The sequence below is a fragment of the Dipodomys ordii genome, unplaced genomic scaffold (genome assembly GCF_000151885.1).
Source record: "Dipodomys ordii isolate 6190 unplaced genomic scaffold, Dord_2.0 Scaffold106, whole genome shotgun sequence".
Lineage (NCBI taxonomy): Eukaryota > Metazoa > Chordata > Mammalia > Rodentia > Heteromyidae > Dipodomys > Dipodomys ordii.
Genome location: NW_012267322.1, coordinates 8,070,551 through 8,091,933, shown reverse-complemented (window position 1 = coordinate 8,091,933; position 21,383 = coordinate 8,070,551). Strand labels below are relative to the sequence as shown.

The following is a 21,383-nucleotide window of genomic DNA, read 5'->3' as shown; positions in this document are numbered from 1 at the left end:
CTAGCACATACTATTTTTTCTTGTTTCTCAACAGAGACAGGACCTTCCACCATATCCCAGCCTTGAGCTCTTTAGTGAGGACCTGAGCTTATAACGCAGTGCTTATCTAGTTACCCGGTCCTCAGCCCCTCTGCCTGGCTGTAGCCTTTTTCCTCCTCCTGACAACCTCCTACATCCAGCTAAACATACAAATAGGTCAGCCTTCTTCCTTAGAACTATATTCTCAGTTGGGCGCCTGTGGCTCACACCTGTAATCGTAGCTACTCAGGAGGCTCAGAGGTGAGGACTGCAGTTCAAAGTCAGACCAGGCAGAAAGGTCCCTGTGAGACTCTTATCATTAACCACTTAATACCTAGAAGTAGAGCTGTGGCTTAAAGTGGTAGAGAGCTAACCTCGAGCATAAAAGAGCTCAGGGACAGCACCCAGGCTCCGACTTCAAGCCTCAGGACCAAAACCAAACCAAACCAACAAAAAAATAACTATTTTTTCTTCAGGGCACTAACAAATTATCAGAGCAAAAACAAAAACAAAAAACCAACAACAACAAAAAACCACACTCCCCCTTCCCCACAAACTCCACAAACACAAGTACTGTACAACAGGCAGGGCCCAGGGTAGATTAGGAGCTCCGTGGGGACCTGCTCAATAAAGAAAGTAATCAAACTTCTTCGGTGTGTGTGTATACACGGTGGTGGTGGTGAACCTAGGGCCTTAAATATGCTGGGGAAGTGCTCTACCCCTGTGCCCTTTACTATTCTTACATGAGTCTCTCCTACTCAGAAGAGTAGGGACTTCAGCAGAAGGCAGCAATGAAAGCTATGGAAACCTTAGTTACAAAAGGCAACAGATGTTTTATTCTTCAATGCAAATTACTGTATTCACCACAAGCTAAAGAGAACATATATCTCTATAGATGTATATTTATATATATATATTTTTTTGCATTTATGGAAGACTAGAGACATGGAAAAAAATCCAGCACCCCAACAAGTACAGCCAGGAAGGAAATCTCTGTAATGGACAGATTTAATGAACTATAAACAAGAAAGGGTGGGAAAGGAGGAAAAAATGTGCATTGAGTTTAAGACGCTGTAAAACTCAGAAGACATATTTACTGTTCAAGTATAAACTCAGTAAGGACTTGGCGTAAATTGAAAGGCAGCTGCTGAGGTACACCATTATAAAGTAAGCTCTATGAATTTACAGTTCTACCTTCCAATTTTCTGGGAGAAAAAAAAAATCGAACTCTTGAAGGTCTTCACCAGAGACCCTGAGAGGGATAAACACTTTTGATGAAGACAGTCAACAATCCATGATTGAATTACTATTCAAAAACATGTATTTATTTAAAACAACAGAAATAAGTGTTCTCAGACTGTCCTTTAGAGTTTTTGAGACTACTGGTTCAAGAGTTTCAAAGTGTATTACTTCCCAAAACAATACTGATTAAAAAAATTTTTAAACAAAAAAACCAAACAACAACAAAAAAACCTGATTTGAATGGTACCTTAAAAATACCCTAAATACCAAATTTTCTCCAGTCTAACATTACAGTTGATTTAAGAATTCCTTCTGCATTGGTAAAACATTTTTTTTCCTCATAAAATATGGGTACGGAGATTGGATAGAAACACCATGAATGTGAAAATACCACCAATTTTCTGCAGTTAAAAAAAACTAGAATGTTCTTTGGAATCACTGAAGTATAAAAAAATTTGGGTTTTTTTTCTACAGTTTTTTTTCTACACCTTCCTTCAGGTTCTCCATGTTGCTGTGGTGATGACCTGTGGAATTTTACTTTTACAGACTCAGGTCTGCCATGCAACATCCGTGCCAAATGACCTGTACACCTGACAGGTGATGTTGACCCCAAGAAACACTGTCACTCACGTCTCTAAAAGGACTCCTCCCCCAAATAAAAACTTCAGATTGTGACACAAAGCATCCCCTGTTAAACAATCAAATGAACCCAACATGGAGAGTTCTGGTGGTTTCCGCACTCAGAGGGCATTGTCACTTATTGATTTTCATGGAAGTACCACAGGCCTGGCTGCTGGCGTTCAGCTTTCCTTGGCCTTAAAAGGAATTCAGGGCTGGCAAGTTGGATTAGATTCTAAGAGAATTTTGTCTTTGAGAAACTACCATTTTTAGCATAAAATCTGGCCATGGCTATAAGTTTCAATGTGCGTACAACTGATTCGAGATGGATTTTTTTTCTTTTTCTTTTTGACATTGGCTGGAATTGAGTAGAAATGAGTCCATGACGCCTCTTCACATGTGTCATGAAATATGAGAAATCTGTCTGACTCTAGACACTATTTCTTTACGACACAATGGGCAGGTCTCCAGTTGCAAGGCACAATCCATGCACAGGTCGCTAGGGAGAAAGACATAAAAAAAGTCAAGTTAATGCTTCAAAAGGTCAGACTCTACCTGCCAACTAAATCTAAACTGTTAATAAGTTAGGTGAAAGGGTAATATTTATAGATGGCTTAAAAAATAAAATGAAGCCAGGTGCTAGTGGTTCATACCTGTAACCCTAACTACTCAGGAGGCTGAGATATGAGGATTGAAGTCTGAAGCCAGCCCAGGCAGGGAAGTTTGTTGAGACTATTAAAACGACTGCTGGAAGTAGAAGTGTGGCCAATATGGTAGAGTGCTAGCCTTGAGTAAGAAAGCTAAGGACAGCACCCAGCTCTGAGTTCAAGCCCTAGAGAGTCTTGCTTGGATTCTTTCTTGCAGATGGGAAGGTTAATTACTGTGCTGATCTTCTCAAATGTTAATTGCTGTGCTAACCTTTTCAAGTGTATTTTAAACTGGGATTTCCTTCTATCTATATTTGTATTATAATATTCCATATGTCAAGAATGGGTATTGGCCAGGCACTGGTGGCTCATACCTGTAATCCTAGCTACTCAGGAGGCTGAGAGCTGAGGATCATAGTTTGAAGCTAGCCCAGGCAGGAAAGTCCATGAGACTCTTCTCTCCAATTAACCACCAGAAAACTGGAAGTGGTGCTGTGTCTCAAAGCTCAGGGACAGTGCCCAAGTCCCACAGCCGGGTTGGGGGGTGGGAAGGAATGGGTATTGACCAGGAAGTAGAAACATGTCTTTTTTGGGAGGGGGAAAAAGAGGACACACAAATGGAGGAAGGGTGAGCATATGCAGTCATTGTATGTATGTACATTATGTAAAAATTGAACTCTATAACTTGAGGCAGGGATAGGAAGAGGAAAGTGAGGGAAAACAATGGAAGGGGTGACACTGATCAAGACTCATTGTACTTATAACCTGACTTACAGAATTGTAACCTCCTTGTATGACTACTTGGTATTAATAATTAAAAAGAATTGATATTGAGCTGGGCACTGGCAGCTAACACCTGTTGATCTTGCTACTCTAGAGGCTAAGACCTGGAGAATCTCAGTTCAAAGCCAGCCTGGGCAAAAAAGTCTGTCAATTAACCAGCGGAAAGACAGACTAGAGATGTAGCTCAAGTGGTAGAGCCTTAGCTATAAACAAGAAAGCCCAGTGAGAGCTTAAGGCCCCAGAGTTCAAGCCATGGTACCCTCCCCTGGCAAAAATAGAATGGACAGTGAATTTTCTTGGTTAAAGTAATAACACCCTCTCAACAGCTATATTTGAGTAAATTATATTAGTAGATTTACATTTTGCCATTTTTGCATCCATTTGCTTTGCTTTTTTCTATTTGGTGGTGATGTAGAGGACCAAATCCCAGATTCTATTCATGCTAGGACTAGGCTGTACTACTGAGCTACATCCCCAGCCTACCTGTGAATATTTCATTTGCATTTTTTATATTTTTAGATTTATAATCGCAAGCAAAAAACTTTTCTTTTTTTTTGGGCTGGCTCAGGGGCTTGAACTCTGTGATATCCCTAAGCAAATTTTGCTTAAGGGTAGTGCTCTCTACCACTTGAGCCATAGCTCCATTTCTGACTTTTTCTGTCATTAATTGAAGAATCTCACAGATTTTTCTGCTTGGGCTGGGTTCAAACTATGATCCTCAGCTCTCAGATATCAGCCTCCTGAGTAGTTAGGATTATAGGCTTGAGCCACTGGTACCTGGCAGTTTTCTGTGTGTGTGTGTGTGCATGTGTGTGTGTGTGTGTGTGTGTGTGTGCGCACGTGCGTGTGTTTTATCAGTTTTTGATATGATTAACATGCAGTCTTTGTAAAAATAATATTGTGGGTTTCTATTTTTTATCTGTGGTCTATTGAAGTTTAGCTGGAATTTGACCTCTTCCCTGAAAATTATGAAGAATTCACCTGTGAAACCATCTGGGCTAGGTGCTTTGGAAGGGAATGCAAAGGCAATCTCTTCTGTAGTACTAGGAATGCTCTAAATTTCAGTTTATTCTAGTAGTCCAGTTCTAGTAATTCAGATTTCCTTTCTTTATTGTCAACCTTTAAAGATTGTTGCTAACTCAAGTTAGGCTAAATTTTCTCATCATTCTCTTAATTTCCTGTTGCATTCCTGTTTTGAATATGCCTATTATAGAAACTATGATCACATTTAAGATAAGTGGTCCTGTTTTCACTTTATACAGTAGCACTTTTGAATGCCAAATCATAGGGAAGGACCAGAGGGCTCTCAGATGAATACCAGGATCCTGTTGTTTAGGATCTTAACACTCTTACAGAAATAAAAATAGAAAAGAGTATCAATATCAGCATTCAAGATGCTGAGGTATTCAAAGCTAGCCTGGGCTATAAGACCCTATCTTAAAAAAGTAAAAATCCAAAAAAAAAAAAAAGGTACAAAGACAAAAAAAAAAAGTAAAAATCCAACCTTTAAACTCTGTAAGGCCCCAATAACTAATACCTGCCTGCAAAGGCAATCATTTGGACATTCTGGGCTTTGAAGAGAAACTGGTGTAACTATGGGTGAAATGAAACAGCCAGCCAGATAGCAACCCATCTCAGAAGATAAGTATACAGAAGCTGAGTCAGGAGTCAGGCTGGCTCATTCATGGGGATGATAAACTAAGGTTTATATTCCAGGTTCTGGACTGCAGGAGATCAGGTGGTCTAAGCTTTGTGAATAGCATGAGAAAGACAACGTATGGGATGTGATGAATTACAAGCAGCTGGCTATAACACTAGCATGAGTGCTGCTCACTTAGACTGGCCAGGGAAGCTCTACACCTCTTACTCTTTGTAATCTTGGTTGGAATGGCTTTCTTCGGGACCAGATTATTTGGTGCTCTGGCCAATGCTTAGATACTATGTCCTGAAAGATCTAAGCTGTCTGCTAAGTTCATCCCCTATAGCTGATTTTTTTTTTTTTTTTTTGTAGGTCATGGGGCTTGAACTTGGCTTGGGTGCTGTCCCTGTGCTCTTCAGCTCAAGGTAGTGCTCTACTGCTTGAGCCACAGCATCACTTCCAGTTTTCTAGTAGTTTATTGGAGATAAGAGTCTCACGGACTTTCCTGCCTGGGCTGGCTTTGAACCGCCATCCTCAGATCTCAGCCTCATGAGTAGCTAGGATTATAGGCATGAGCCACCAGCACCCAGCTTACAGCTGAAATTTAAGATGGCAGGGAGGGTGTTAGCCTTCTCAATTGTCCAAGCTGGCTTTGAACTGCCATCCTCAGATTTCAGCCTCCTGTGTAGCTAAGATTACAGGTAAGAGCTACTGGTACCTGGCTGTAACCCACTTTTTATTTTCTTTCCCCTCCATAGCCTTTTTTCTATTTTAAAAATTAATTCATGCATTTAGGAAAAATTCTTCAGGGGCTGGGAAGGTGGCTCAGTGGTAGAGCACTTGCCTTGCATGTGTAAGGCCCTGGGTTCAATTCCTCAACACCACATAGGCAAAAAGAAAAAAGCCGGAAGTGGCGCTGTGGCTCAAGTGGTAGAGCACTAGCCTTGAGCTGAAGAGCTGAGGGACAGCGCCCAGGCCCAGAGTTCAGGCCCCACAACCGGCCCAAAAAAAAAATTCTTCAGTGTGTAATCCACTTTTGATATAAAATTCCTGCTTAATGGCTAGGGAGTTGGCAGTACCCTAAAAGTGAGTCAAGAGAGGAGTAAAATGTTGCCTCTGCAATGTACAAACCTGTGTCCACATGGCTTCAGCTGTGTGTCTGCTACTTCATCACAACAAAGGGAGCAGCAGTTCTCACGGATGCTGACTTGTTTCAACAGAGCCAGACGCCTGTGCCTGCATAGACAAAGCAGTTTAAAATTCATTCTCCTAGCAGGAAAAGGGGTTTCTTGTTAATTGCGATGCATATAAAACACCTTGAGTAATGGCCTACCTATGAGAGATATATTAAGGCTTCCTTCTGCTTTGTTCAGTAAAGTTTTCAAACATAATACCTCATACTTTACTCTCAGGAGGCAGTGAAGGAGACTTGGACATTCTCATTTTACAGACAAATTAAAGTTCAAGGGAATGATTTACCCAAGATCACAGTTACTAAAGTCAGAAATCAAATTAAAATCCTTTGATTCTAAGTCCAGTGCTCTTTTTACTTTTTTTTTTTTGTTGTTATTGTTGGTCATGGGGCTTGAACTCTGGGCCTGGGTGCTGTTCCTCAGCTCTTCATTTCAAGGCAAGCGCTCTACCACTTGAGCCACAATACTACTCCTGTTTTCTGGTGGTTTATTGGAGATAAGAGCCTCAAGGACTTTCTTGACCAGGCTGGCTTTGAACTGTGATCCTCAGATCTCAGCCTCCTTGGTAGCTAGGATGACGGGCGTGAGCCATCAGTGCCCAGATTCTTTTTACTTAAAAAAAAAACCTGAACTATATTGGTCTATTCACTTCATACAGAGATGTGTTTGTAAACATATTTTCAGAGTTCAGAGATGTTGAAATAATAAAATTCCATTGCAGAAAAACCCAAACTAGGGCTGGGAAGGTGGCTCAGTGGTAGAACACTTACCTTGCATGCATGAGGCCCTGGGTTCTCAGCACCACATAAGCAAAAAGAAAAAAGCCAGAAGTGGTGCTGTGGTTCAAGTGGTAGAGTGCTAGCCTTGAGCTAAAGAGCTGAGGGACAGCACCCAGGCCCAAGAGTTGAGGCCCCACGACCGGACCCCCCTCCCCCCCAAAAAAAACACCAAAACTATTAAAAACCAGTTTTATTTTTTTGTTTTTGTTTTTTTTTTCCTAGGCAGGTCTCAGTATGTACTCTAGATCAGATTGGAATTCACTATGTAAACCAGGCTGGAGGAGAAAAAGCTCAGGGACAAAGCCCAGGCCCTGAATTCAAGCCCTAGGATTGGCAAAAAAAGAAAACAACAACAACAAAATGGGTATCAATCTAACTAAGGAAGAGAAAGACTTCTACAATGAAAAATACAAGACTTTGAAGAAAGAAATTAAAAAAGGTATCAGTAGATGGGAAGACATCCCATATCATGAATTGGCAGAATATTTGAAAATGGCTATATTGATAAAAGTAACATACAAATTCAATGGAATATCTACAAAAACCTCATTAGGGAGGTTTGGGGGGGGAGAAGAGGAACAGACGTTATGGGGACTAGTTGGATGGTGGGTGGGCTGGAGGGGAGAACAATGGTGGTTAAATACTGTGGAAATAATTTGCAACTTTGAACATGAATCAGCGAAACTGGTTGGGGATGCTATTTTTTAGGAGGAGGCGAGCAAGGAGTATGATAGAGGGGGTGACATTGGTTGGAATACAGTATAAATGTGTGGAGCTATAGCAATGAAACCTCTTCTCATTTAACTATTACAAGCCAATTTGAAAAAAAAAACTTTCTTTCTAGATTCTTCAACACCAAATAACAGCAATGCCATTACATACATATTTGGTCTTAATCAAATTCTAGAAATCCTTATGAAACCACTTCGTACTTTAGGGAAATATGGGTCTTAATTATTTTCCCAATAATTTCATATTAATAACTGGTTCATATATATTTTTTTTCCTGATATGTTTCAGTTAATTTATATTTCCAAGAAAGTCAGCATGTTTAGTGAGGGTTTCAAAATTTCTTAATAAAAGTTGAAAAAACGTCTCTCATAAATGGCTTAATTTATCATAAGTATATGTAACAATCAGGAGACAGCCTTGGTACATTTCTCACCTTGGCAAAATTATTTTTTCTTCAGCTGTTAGGAAGGCATAGTCATTAAAAGTGCTGAATTTCATAGATGGAGGGTACTTGAATGGTTTTGCTCCAAAATTGAACTCACATTGTTGATATGACATGAAACTAGCTGCAGCGAAAAATCCAGATCTATAAATAAAAATGAATATGGGGTCAACAGAATTCATAAAGCCAAAGTAAATCCTCACATATATTGGTTTTCAGAGTCAAGGTGAACCAGTCACATGCTGGCAGAGAGAAAGGAGAACAGTTGCTATGTATTAAGCTAAATAAGCCTGTAAGCCCGAGAATACTACACCTTTATCTTTTATGTCAAATAGGTTTAGGTCTTACTATAGGCATTCCTAAATAAATCAAATAAAAATCATTTTCTCATTATGATTGTTTACATAAAATAAAGTTTTTCTCCTGGAGAAAAGTATATTCCATGCATCTACTTGAATTTCTGAGACAAGCTACTTACACAGTAGATGAAAAGACTTGCTTCTCAGGAGGCAGCTGGTTGCCATTTAAAAAGAAGATCATTTGCTTTTCATTCAAGTCTAACAGAAACCCGACTGTGTCTCCTAGCAGACAAAACAAAATGCTGTTAAGGATAGTGCTGTGTATTATCAAGATTCAATTTTTTTTTTTGGTACATTGTGGGTTTGAACTCAGGGCCCAGATACTGTCCCTGAACTCTTCTGCTCAAGGCTATTGCTTTACCACTTTAAGCCACACCCAGCTCCTTTTTTTTTGAGTGGTTAATTGGGGATAATGGTTAATTGGGGATAAGAGTCTCATTGAGGACTGTCTTGCCCAGGCTGGCTTTGAACTGTGATCCTTAGATCTCAGCCTCAGGATTACAGGTGTGAGCTACCATAACCAGCTAATAAACAACTTTTTTGTTGTTGTTGATTGTAGCGCTTGAACTCAGGGCCTGAGTGCTGTCCCTGAGTTTGTGCTTAAGGCAAGCGTTCTACCACTTGAGCTACAGTGCCACTTCCCAAGATTCTCTTAAGTGCTTGAATGTCACTGTTCAACGTTAACCACAAACTCTACATGCTCATCCTTTTTTTTTTTGCCAGTCCTGGGGCTTGAACTCAGGGCCTGAGCACTGTCCCTGAGCTTCTTTGCTCAAGGCTAGCACTCTACCACTTGAGCCATAGCACCACTTCTGTTTTTTTCTGTTTATGTGGTACTGAGGAATTGAACCCAGTGCTTCATGCATGCTAGGCCAGCACTCTACTACTAAGCCACATTCCCAGCCATGTTCATCCTTTTTTCTTTTGCAACTGATCTGACCTCCACATACCAATGTTTTCATAAGCAATTAAGATACTGCCAGTTAAACTCTGACAATGTAGGATGCACAATTTCAAGGATGTTAAAATGTGGAAAAAACTGCATTATGTGAGCAATGAGATATCGATGAAATCATGATTTATTTGCCTCTCTGGTAAGATGTGAAACTCCCTAGATAACATCTACCCAAAAATATGCTAAAGAGAAAAATGTTAAGGCCTAGGGTGATAAATGCGCCATTATACCCAACTGATAAACTCATGATGGAGAATTCTGAATGAATACCTTCTTTCCAGCATGGGTGTGCATGAGGCTTACTTCTGGCATTGTACCAAATCAGCTGCCGGCAGCCATCATACGCACAGGAGTATTCATCATCCCCAATGCCATACCCTTCCTGGAGAGAGACAAGGCCCAGAGGATGAGCAAGGTTCTGCCTGCTCTGACCTGGGAAGAGAGTGTATCATATATAACTATTAACCTAGTGGCCGGACTTTAAACTTTTTGGATAAAGGAAAAGCCTTATGGTTCCTAGTAAATAGATTACAGCTTTATACACTGTATTGCTAAGTATCTCCTTTGTCTTAGGCATTTTCACATTTTTATTTCTCACTAAGCACCATAAGGCTGGTGGCTTACACCAAGGTGGAAGAGGTAACCCAGGCACAGAGAGGTCCATCAACTTCACCTACAGACATGTTACATGAGAAGCAGAGTCAGGTGTGGACTTAAAAGTCTTGATGCCAACATCACTACTCTTTCTACCTCACTGTGGCCAGGCAAACACTTTCCTGCAAGTAGATTAAAAATATTCAAATGCTTAGAGATTTTGAGACAGGTTAAAATGGACCTCCTTTTAGAGGTTCCACCAGCTAAAAGCTACTTTAAGAGTAGCCCAAGTTGAGTGTCATACAAGTCCTTGATAATTTTTCTTTAATTACACATTGCCTTTCAATTATCTCCTAGAATTATTAACACAGATATATAAATAGGACCCTAATGAATTACTTTCAGTGCTTACAAAAAATAAGAATGTTCTGATATTTTGCTTATTCTATGGCCTAAACAATGAAGCCAGCCCCTTGTGGAAATATAAACCACCCCCTGTCTGTATAGTCAAAAGCATTCAGAAAAGCCAGAACAATGTCCACTTGAAACAAAGTTGTAAGTATGGGGAAAAAAAATCAATAAAATCCTGTTTGGGAAAAGGCAGATTTCATCAGTTTATAATAGGGACTCAATTAGTACTTGGATTAGAGAAATGCATTTGTTTGTTTTTAAAGAAAGAAATCATCACAATATGAAGGGTAAGAAAAATTCCTGCAATGGTATTCACTGGACACTATGTTGAAAATGAACTATATATAACTGGTGGGTGGGGATGGGAGGGAAAACCTGGGAGAGAGCAAGGGAAGGGGTGACATTGTTCAAAAAGAAATGCACTCTTTACCTGACTTCTGTACTGTAACCCCTCTGTACATCACCTTTATAATAAGAATAAAAAAAATTAAAAAAATATCTAAGAGTAAGAAAGGAATCCAGAACACCGGTGGAGTGAGTAATTGTCAAGTGCAGGGGGAATACCTAACTCCAGTGGTTACAAAAGTAAATGATTTTGTATGTGGGGTTAAAAAGCAGAATATGAGACATCAGGGCTGCTCTTGGTCAAAAATACATTAGTAAACATCACTAAGCAGTTTCACTTACTCAAGCAATGGTCATGGGCTTGATCTTTAAATAGAACTAAAAGTGCTACCGAGGCCCATAGTTTAATAGTTGGACTAAAGGCAAATTTATAAACTAATGATGTGATCTGAGTCTAACTTGCATCTTAAATACTAATATAACATTTACAGGTCAAGAGGGTTACTTACAGAGTATTTTATTTTCTTTATCGAATCAATAAACAGAAACTGGAAATAAAAAGATAAATTAAGAAAAAAAGAAACGCTCTTAACTTGAATCAAACATCTGCAACTATATGGCAGAAATCAGTCTCACCCAGCAGATGGAATGATTCAGCTTCACTGGCCATTAAAAACTATGTGTATAGAGGAAGCAAAGGAAGGGATGATATTGTCCAAAAAAGAAATGTAATAATCACCTGACTCATGAAATGGTAACCCCTCTATACAAGACCTTAATAATATCAAATTATATTAAAAATAAGTCCAGGGGCTGGGAAGTAGGCTCAGTGGTAGAATGCTTGTCTTGCATGCATGAGGCCCTGGGTTTGATTCCTCAGCACCACATAAGCAAAAAGAAAAAAGTCGGAAGTGGCGCTGTGGCTCAAGTGGTAGAGTGCTAGCCTTGAGCTGAAGAGCTAGGGGACAGCACCCAGGCCCAGAGTTCAGGCCCCATGACCGGACACCCCACCCCCCCAAAAAAAATAAGTCCAAAAGATAAAACTCTATTATGTGTAAGATTCATTGTCAGATGCCCTATGCCTAGAATTGTGCCTAGATTTCATATAGAAGCTGCCTTCATAGAAGAATCCATACTTGCTCTAGCTCTAGGATAACTTTTCAGTGCCAAATGTCTCACATTCTCCTCATGTTTGGGGGTTCAAAAAGGGCTTTGTGGGGAGGGAGGTTTTTTTGTTTTGTTTTTTTTTTTTTCTTTTTTTGGTTGTGGGGCCTGAACTCTGGGTCTGGGCCCTGTCCCTGAGCTCTTCAGCTCAAGGATAGTGCTCTACCACTTGAGCCACAGCACTACTTCTAGTTTTCTGGTGGGTATTTAGAGATAAGAGTTTCATGGACTTTCCTGTCTAGGCAGGCTGTGAACTGCAATCCTTAGATCTCAGCCTCCTTGGTAGCTAGGATTACAGGCAAGAGCCACTGGTGTCCATGCTGGGTGGGAATTTTTGAGACAGGGTTTCACAATGTAGCCAAAGCTGTCCTCAGGCTTGTGATCCTCCTGCCTCAGGGTCCTATATGCTAGATGATAGGTATGTGCCACCAAGCTTGGTGGATTCTCCCCATATTTTGAGTACAAAGTAAATGATTGCTATGGACTTTGAATGGAACTGAATTCTAGTCCTATTTTCTTTTCTTGTCTCAGTTTTCTCATCCGTAAAATGGAAATTGTAATATTGCACATGAGCATCAGTATGAATTCAGCACAAGATTTTTTTTTTTTTGGTGCTGGTACTGGTTTGGGGCTGAACTCAGGGCCTCTCATGCTCTTGTTTAGCATTTTATTCAAGGCTAGCTCTCTACCACTCAAGCTACAACTCTAATTTGGAGCTTTTTGCTAGTTAATTTGAGAAAAGAGTCTCTTGGTCTGCTGCTTGGGTTGGCTTCACATCTCAAACCTCAGATTCCAGCCTCCTGAACAGCTATGATTATAGGCATGAGCATCAGCTCCTGGAAATATGCATTTTTTAAAATTTACAAATAATGATCTTTTGGGCTGGGAAGGTGGCTCAGTGGTAGAATGCTTGTCTTGCATGCATGAGGCCCTGGGTTCAATTCCTCAGCACCACATAAGCAAAAAGAAAAAAGCCGGAAATGGCACTGTGGCTCAAGTGGTAGAGAGCTAGCCTTGCTTGAGCTGAAGAGCTGAAGGACGCGTTCAGGCCCAGAGTTCAGGTCCCACAACCAACCCCCCCCCAAAAAAAAGACCCTTTTAAAGGGGTAACGATGATCAACAAGTAATGCCTTACTCATGTAAGTAACTGTAACCCCCCTGTATAGCATCTTTATAATAACATTTGTAAAAATGACCTTTTAAAAGTCTTAAAAAATAAATCACCTCTAGGGACTTTATTTGGAGTAGGCAGTCAGTATAATTGGTAAACTAGTGCTGATGTTAGAAAACAGACACTGGAATTTTTCTTCAGACCAAGTTTCTTTTGACCCTTTGGAGGCTCAAAAAAGGCACAGACTTTCAAATGTCAGTGTATGGCCTAGAAAGAGGGAGGGGAGCACTTTTGATGGGGAGTCCCAGCAGAAGAAATGGAAGACTGTGCTTTACTTTTCTACTTTTACCAGAGTTCAGACTTGACTTGTACATTACCCCTTTTATTCCAATATTTTTCTTTGTCTAGGAATTTTAGTAAAATGCCATGAACAATTTCAAGGTATAATAAAGGGCCCTTAAATATATTAATATTTATTATGTACAATATATTTAATATATATATTCCCCTACCCTCCCACCCTGCCCCAGTACTGGGGCTTGAACTCAGGGCCTGAGTGTCATCCTTGAGCTTCTTTGCTCAGTGTTAGTGCTCTACTACTTGAGTCACAGTGCCATTTCTAGCTTTTTCTGAGTAGTTTACTAGAGATAGAAGTTTCAAGGACTTTTCTGCTATGGCTGGCTTCGAACCATGATCCTCAGATCTCAGCCAGCCTCCTGAGTAGCTAGGATTAAGGTGTGAGCTACTGGTGCCCAGCTTTAAAATATATTCTTATGGCTGGCAAGTTTAGAATGCTCTTATTGGATCATTTCTATAGCCAATCTCTGGATCTTACTTATGGACTGGAGTATTATTTAGATTAATAAAACAATCAGGGTCTTTTCCTATCTCAAGGGATGAAAGTCATACGAATGCAAAATACTTCGTAGAAACTGATTTAATTTTAAGTAGCTTACAATTTGGCCAAAAGAATAGTCAATTGGGCTGGGCTTTGGAAGACTATAACTTGGCCAAAAAAAACATGTATCTGCAGGATAGGGAGGAACTCTAGTGCTCCCCGGTTCAGTATTAGCCTAGGACTGTGTAGTCTAATGGATTTATTAATCTTCCCTTTTATATCACTGCTTTCTGTAAGAAAAGGTAAGTACTAAATTTTGACCATAAATGCATCTACGATTTATAAAGTAAAAGTCAAGTGAGAAAATTCAAGTCAACACTTAGTATTGTATGAAAGGAAGAGAATTCCTTCAAGATTTCTCAAAGGAATTCCTACAAGATTCTCAAAGGTTAATCTCATTGTAAAAAGTCATCCTGACTCAATATAAAAACTAAGCCAAAGATATGGTTGGTTGGGGCCATAACACAGCCTACAAAGATAAAGGCCCACCCAACCCCTAGTTGGACAATTAGATGAACTCTTAAAACTCAAGGGAAAAAAACCCACAAAACAAAAACCACAGAAGAAAAAAATGGCAGAGGGGTAATTTCGCTTGTGTTTTCCCATTTTTCAATCACTTTAGCAAACCACTGTTTGGAATTGGGCACTAGGTAGTTACTGAGCAAACTTGTTCAAAAAGTATGTGTGTGTGGCCCTCTTCTGCCCATCCACCAGAACTGCTGAGTAGAACTGCTGTTGCTTCCTTTGCATGGCTCCATGGTACTCACATGATTGAGAAACTTGCTGTCTCTAGTGGCCCAGCCAATCTGCATGACACCAGAGGTGACCACAGTTACTTCATAGTACCATACTCCAGCATCTACACAAAACGTGCAGCGCACACTTTCAAAAGAGGAGGCATCACAGCGAGCCTGGAAAAATAAAAAAGTATAAAAAAGATAATCTACCATTAGTGCCTGGAAACCACCAAGTAAGTGAGACTGGCAGAGCTGAGTGTAATTTTCCTTGTTAAACTCTAGGTGAACTACTGTTATATCCTCTGCCCATCCTGAGTGACAAAAAGTATAAAAGCAAATGAAACACACTGTACATATGTCCTAGTTTAACTTCCAGGGAGATCTCACAAGATTGGCACTAATCTTACAAGACCTTGAAGACAGCTGCAATAAGAAAGGCTTTTGGCTTCATTTTTCAGTACTTAAAAAGCTTTGCTTTCAGACTAAAACCTTTTACAAGTGCATAAATCTTCACCTGGCAAGGGGAGAGAAAGGCATAAAACAGGGTACTGAAGTATAACCTAAGGAAGAAAATAACACGAGAGATTGTTTTGTAGCCATCATCCATCTGATTCTTTGCTCCTGACATGCCTAGATGCCTGGCACCTTCTTGTACATAAATAACCCTAACACTAACCTTGGGTAGCATTCGCTACACAAGGAGAAAAGAAAGCTAGGCCCTATGACAACTGGCTGTATGGGTATTTAAAAAGAAGGGGCTTCTATTTGAAACAGTAGTCTTTGGATCTTTGGTTGAGCAAAATGGCCAAGATGAAAAGCAGAAACTTGAACCAGTCAGGCAGTATGACAATGCCTATAGCAGGGTAGCAGCATGTGTGACATTACAGAGTAGATGAGCCAGGAGCTGGTGGCTCACGCTTATAATCCTAGCTACTCAGGAGGTTGAAATCTAAGGATCGTGTTTAGAAGCCAGCCTGTGCAGGAAAAGTCCATGAGACTCTTATTTCCAATGAACTTCCAAAAAAGCCAGAAGTGGAGCTATGGCTCAAGTGGTAGAGTGCTATCATTTGAGCAGAAAAGCTCAGGGACAATGCCCAGGCCTTGAGTTCAAGCCCCCAAAAGACAAAAACCCCAAAACCAGATTAGATAATGCTCTATAATAACACTAGCTCACATCTTCTGCTCTTAACTACTCTCCAGCTAGAAAATAAACTTCCACCTGTTCTGCAACCCATTTTGCTTTTGTTCAGAAGTAGGGCATGAAAATGGGAACAAAATGATTTTATTCCCTGAAGTCCATCTGTGAGAACTTTACCTCCAAGCCATGAGGTGAGATCTTCAGGTACTCGCTGACATCATTGCTATTCAGCATGGCCCTAATGCTACTCAAGTCCACTTTCTCATAAGTCAGTTGTCTACCTTCTTTTAAAACTGCAAAAGAAAAAAAGTGGTCATGTTTCCTAGACAGGCTGCTATGGGAAGAAAAGGAAAGCTACTGTCAACTGCCACCTCCATCTACCACCAGTATCAAGGAGCAGAGAGAATCAGTGGTGAGCTTAGCACCTTATATGTGCTGCTACACTATCACATGAAGGCGACAAGCAATTCCAGGTAAGGAAGCCCTGGGGAAGCTTATGCTTTCATCCCTTGTATCTATTATTTTGCATAAAACAACATTCACATTACACTATTTCAGAAGTCTTAACTGTCTTAACTATCACTATACTGAACCCACAATGATGAGGCAGAGGAGGGAAGTTTCACATCCAACAGTGCATTAGCCCAGTGCTAGCAGTGAGGGGTGAAGAACAACTGTTACAGTTTAAGACATGACTAGGGATTAAAGTACAAAGCTGAGAGGGGGGAGGGAAGTAAAATGAACAAAGTCCAAGTGCAAGGAACAGGTCCAGAGGCAGGAGTCACTGGGGTTTGTTTTCAAGGAGGTGAGGAGACAGTATGCATTGGAGAGTTGGTTACTTAGAGCCGTATGACTAATGAACCTCACTGCAGTAGGAAATGAGAAAATAAGGTTTAACATTCCTATAATTCTTATCTGAAGGGTCTCTTATAAAGGGCTCACATCTACTACTATGAAAGAAAGGCCAGTGAACCTATCAAAGAAATAGATTTAGAAATAAAAGCACATTTTAATGAAGGACAACTTCTACTTACAGAGATTGTCTAAACTCCACTGGGCACAGAAGCCAACTTGACGTTTCAGATAATCAGGTTCATAAGCCCAGGACTCTAATGTGACAAGCCTGTCGCTAATACTGGATTCGGAGATAGTCAATTTATTTTCACCTGTTGAGAAAGATGCAATTGTTGAATTACCCATGAAAGAGTGGAATGATTTGCTGGGTGAATTAGTGGCAATAGGGAGTGATGAAAACCAATTGGAAAAGTAGAAGCCATAATGGACTTCTACTAAAGCTTCCAGGGATGACACAGCCAAAAAGCACTGAGTACATTCTGGCGATCTCTCCTCTCTAAATGCTTAGTGACTTAGGTGGGAAAAACCCTTGCCTTTGTCCCTGTTGCACTTCACTGGCATTGAAGTGTCTATCCAGGCAAAAACAGAGTGTACCACAACTGCTAGGGTGTAAAGCGTACGCTCACTCAATAACTCAGAAAAGTAAGAGTTTTACATCATAGAAGGTCGTTAATGCAGAGAAGTCACTATACCTACTTGTCTGTGCAAACTTTTCCAGTGCGATAAGTGCAAAAAGCATGACAGTGGGGTGGGACTGTAACTTCTGAAAGACAACACAAGACAGAAACAAGTTATTTCCAGGCAGAGGCAGCAAGCTATCAGTTCCTTCTTCTTGCCCAATATGTGATTACACACACATATATATTTTAGCAGTCAGAAAAACTTCACTCATTCAAGTCCTTTATTGTCCATTTGGTTAATAGTGTTTGTAATGAAGAACTATGATAAGAATCTTGTAATCTATTTTTTTTCAAGTCACTGGGATTATCTATAAATATGAAAATTTCAACTGTATGTATCATTAAGTGTATTATATCATTTTACCTAGCAAAATGTGTATTAGGGCTTTGTTAACTAAAATTATTTTTTATTATCATATTCTTTAAAAGCAAGTGAAACAGAAAACTTGAATTGTTGCTTAAATTGATCTTTTATTCAGAATAAGAACACCAGGTTCCAGAACTACAAATAATGAAATTAACAACTGTTTTTAACCTGGTCTCTGAAAGGATTCCTACAAATGCTGATAACAGAGGAGAGAGCAACAAGTGTGCTGTTCATACATGTGAGTTCATATCCTGTAAGCTTGCACTTAAAGAAAGGTCTACCTGTTTTCTTGTTTTTATTTTTGTTTTTTGCTGGTCCTGGATCTTGAACTCAGGGTCTGGGCTCTGTCTCTAAGCCTCTCTATGGTCAAGGTTTGAGCCCTACCACTTGAGCCACAGCACCATTTCTGGCTTTTTCTGTTTATGTGGTACTGAGGGATCAAACCCAGGGCTTCATGCATGCTAGGCCAGCTACATTCCCAGCCCATAGTCTACCTGTTTAACATCCTATCTTCTTATAGCCATCCTTCCCCACAGCTGTGCTGCGAGCCTCCAGAGTGCTCTAGAACACCAGAGAATACCCATTTATTTTTCCAGTGCCCACCTAAGCAGGGAAAAGCTCATATAGCCACCATCCTGCTCTGCCACAAAGCTACGCCATTCTTGTCTTCCTGTCTCTGGGCTTCTACTTGTGGGCCAAGAACTCATTGTGTCTTCTGGGAAGAATCAAGTCCTAACTTTATGGCATGGCCCAGCTGAGGCTCATCTTCATTGAGATGTGTGTCTCACCCTTCATATGCCATCCACCTTATATTCTTGAATTTTTATGGCACTTAAGAAGAAGTTTGTCCTTGATCACATCCTGTCTTAAGATGGAGGCTCTGTTGTCTGAGCAGTTCTGTCCATTAACTTACTAGGAAAACTCCTTGAAGGGAAAACCATGAGTTGCCACTCCTGTTTCTTCAGTGTTTACTCAAAGCAGCAGTGTAAGGGTACTCAAGCAATATCATGTAGGCACTAACAAATAAGGTCTTTAACACTGGAGTTTTGAAAAAGGCCAAAATTTACTGTGAAAGTAACTAAATCTATATTTTTTCTCATTTTTCAAAATTATCTTTAAGTAGTTATACAGAGTGGTGTATGTGTATATATATAGAGATATATTTATATATATCTCTCTCTATATATATATGGATGGATGGATAGATAGATAGATAGATGAACTAAAGTTCATCATGATGAGAAATCTGAAGGCATACACAGCCTCACTAAACAACAAGCTTCACAAACTATATACAAAATACTCAGAAAACAGCAGCTTTAAGAACAGTAATAGAGAGGGAAAGGGGACAGGCCTAGAGATTTATATACACTAGGATCCTGGCCTGATGTTGGAATGCCATATAGCTTTGTTCCCATTGAAGAAGTCCCTATTACCACATCGGAGACTATACAGACACGCAAGTTAATAATGGCAGCTATCTTATGGCTAAATTTAAAACCAACCCGGGCGCTGGTGGCTCATGCCTGTAATCCTAGCTACTCAGGAGGCTAAGATCTGAGGATTATGGTTCCAAGCCAATATTGGCAGAAAAGTCATGAGATTCTTATCTTCAATTAACCACTCAAAAACCAGAAGCAGAGCTGTCGCTCAAGTGGCAGGCTGCTAGTGTTGAGCATAAATAGACTCAGGGACAGTGCTCAGACCCTGGATTCAAGCCCCACAACCGACTAAAAATAACTAATTTAAAACCTAACAAATTCAGATATTTTGCTTATAATAATTTGCATCCCAGTTTTGGTTGTTATTATTGTTGTTAAAGATAAAGGAGCTAGGTACAGGTGGCTTATACCTAGCTACTCAGGAGCTATTCACAGGAAAGTCTGCGAAACACTTATCTCCAATTAACCACCGGAAAGATGAAAGTGGAGCTGTGGTAGAGCACTAGCCTTGAGCAAAAAAGCTCAAGGACCGTGCCCAGGCCCTGAGGAGTTCAAGCCTTATGGCTGATGAGAGAAAAAAAAAAAAAGGATGTAGGCTGGGATATAGTCCAAAGGTAAAGTCCTTGCCTGGAGCACATAAGGCCCTTGGGTTCAATCCTCAATACCATAAAACAACAACCACCACCACCCTGAAAACAAAAACAAAAAATATCAAAAAAAAGCCCAGGACAGAATAAGTAAACAAATAAAATATAGACCTGATTCTACTCTCTGTGCCAAGAACTATATGGCAAATTGAGAAAAACAAACAATTCTACATGACTAAGAATAACTAGCCACTTACCAGACACTGTAGCAAATATTCCAGTATTCCTGGGCTAAGTAAACCTATACTTGCAGGACCTAGACAAATACAAGAGACACTGGATATAATTAAGAGTACCATGTTATTTTTAATTGATAACTAATGACAAATTGCTAGTAGAACTCTGAATGCTTTACAAAGTGCTCCATGCATATTCTCTTCCTCAAGCCTCCTATTCTTATTCTTCTTCCTTTTTTTTTGGTTGGTGGTGGGGCTTGAATTCTGGGCCTCGGCTCTGTCCCTGAGCTCTTCAGCTCAAGGGGAGTGCTCTACCAATTGAGCCACAACACCACTTCTGGTTTTCTGGTGGTTAATTGGAGATGAGTCTCATGGACTTTCCTGCCGGTGCTGGCTTTGAACCAGCCTCTTAAGTAGCTATGATTACAGGTGTGAGCCACCGGCACCTGGCTGAGCCTCCTATTCGATGTGTGGTTATAGTTACCATGTTCATGGCACAGCTGAACAACTGAGCCAGAGTGCAGAGATCAACCCAAAGGCACTGAGGCCCATGCCAGAGTAGAAACTAGCACCCATGTTCTGATTTCTAATCACTCTGCCAGTGTACTTGAAGGAATTAGCTGAGCTATTTATGTGAAGCTTTTGTTGTTAAAATTTCTAAAATGAGTAACATTCATAGATAAGTCAAATAACTCTGTCTCAGGAACTGTTCCAATTTAAAGTCATTTCTGTTAGGCATCGGTGGCTCATACCTGCAACCCTAGCTACTTAAGAGGAGTAGCTAGGATTTGAGGAACATGGTTCAAAGCCAGCCTAGACAGGAGAATCCATGAGACTCTTATCTCCAGTTACAAAAACCTAGAAGTAGATTTGTGGCTCAAGTGGTAGAGTGCTACCCTTGAGCACAAAAGCTCAGGGACAACGCCTGGGCACAGAGTTTAAGTTCCAGGAAAATGGCAAAATAAAAACAATAAAAATAATATAAAGTCTTTTTCTTTTCCCCTGTTGTCTGATAAGTGTTCATTATCTAGGTACATTTTATACAATGTATGTCACATGTTATTATATCCATGTGTAATTGTTGTTAAACTGAATTTAGCTTTTTTCTCATCATCATCATTACTATCAGTTAGGGTTTTGTTTGTTTTTTTTTGACAGAGTGTCTTACTATGTAGCCCAGGCTGATCCTCTTGCTTCTGCCTCCCAGGTCCTGGAATTACAGACCCTTATCATTACACCAACCTTTCCTTTAATTTTTTTTTTTTTTTTTTTTGGGATCCGGTCATGGGGCTTGAACTCTGGGCCTTGGCGCAGTCCCTCAGCTCTCCAGCTCAAGGCTAGCGCTCTATCACTTGAGCCACAGTGCCACTTCCGGCTTTTTTCTTTTTGCTTATGTGGTGCTGAGGAATCG

General features: G+C 40.2%; 1 protein-coding gene across 1 annotated transcript in view; it reads right to left on the bottom strand.

Annotated features, from left to right (window-relative positions):
* Window positions 1–835: 835 nt before the first annotated feature.
* Rspry1 (ring finger and SPRY domain containing 1) overlaps window positions 836–21,383 on the bottom strand; it is a 23,893-nt gene continuing 3,345 nt past the window's right edge. The window contains exons 2-11 of the mRNA XM_013027894.1: window positions 19,994–20,052; window positions 17,357–17,423; window positions 16,840–16,971; window positions 15,983–16,098; window positions 14,698–14,841; window positions 9,678–9,789; window positions 8,572–8,674; window positions 8,085–8,237; window positions 6,079–6,183; window positions 836–2,377 (exon numbers count right to left, since the gene is read on the bottom strand). Of these exons, the coding sequence (XP_012883348.1) occupies window positions 2,281–2,377; window positions 6,079–6,183; window positions 8,085–8,237; window positions 8,572–8,674; window positions 9,678–9,789; window positions 14,698–14,841; window positions 15,983–16,098; window positions 16,840–16,971; window positions 17,357–17,423; window positions 19,994–20,052 (1,088 nt within the window). The 3' untranslated portion in view covers window positions 836–2,280. The remainder of the gene's footprint in view (window positions 2,378–6,078; window positions 6,184–8,084; window positions 8,238–8,571; window positions 8,675–9,677; window positions 9,790–14,697; window positions 14,842–15,982; window positions 16,099–16,839; window positions 16,972–17,356; window positions 17,424–19,993; window positions 20,053–21,383) is intronic.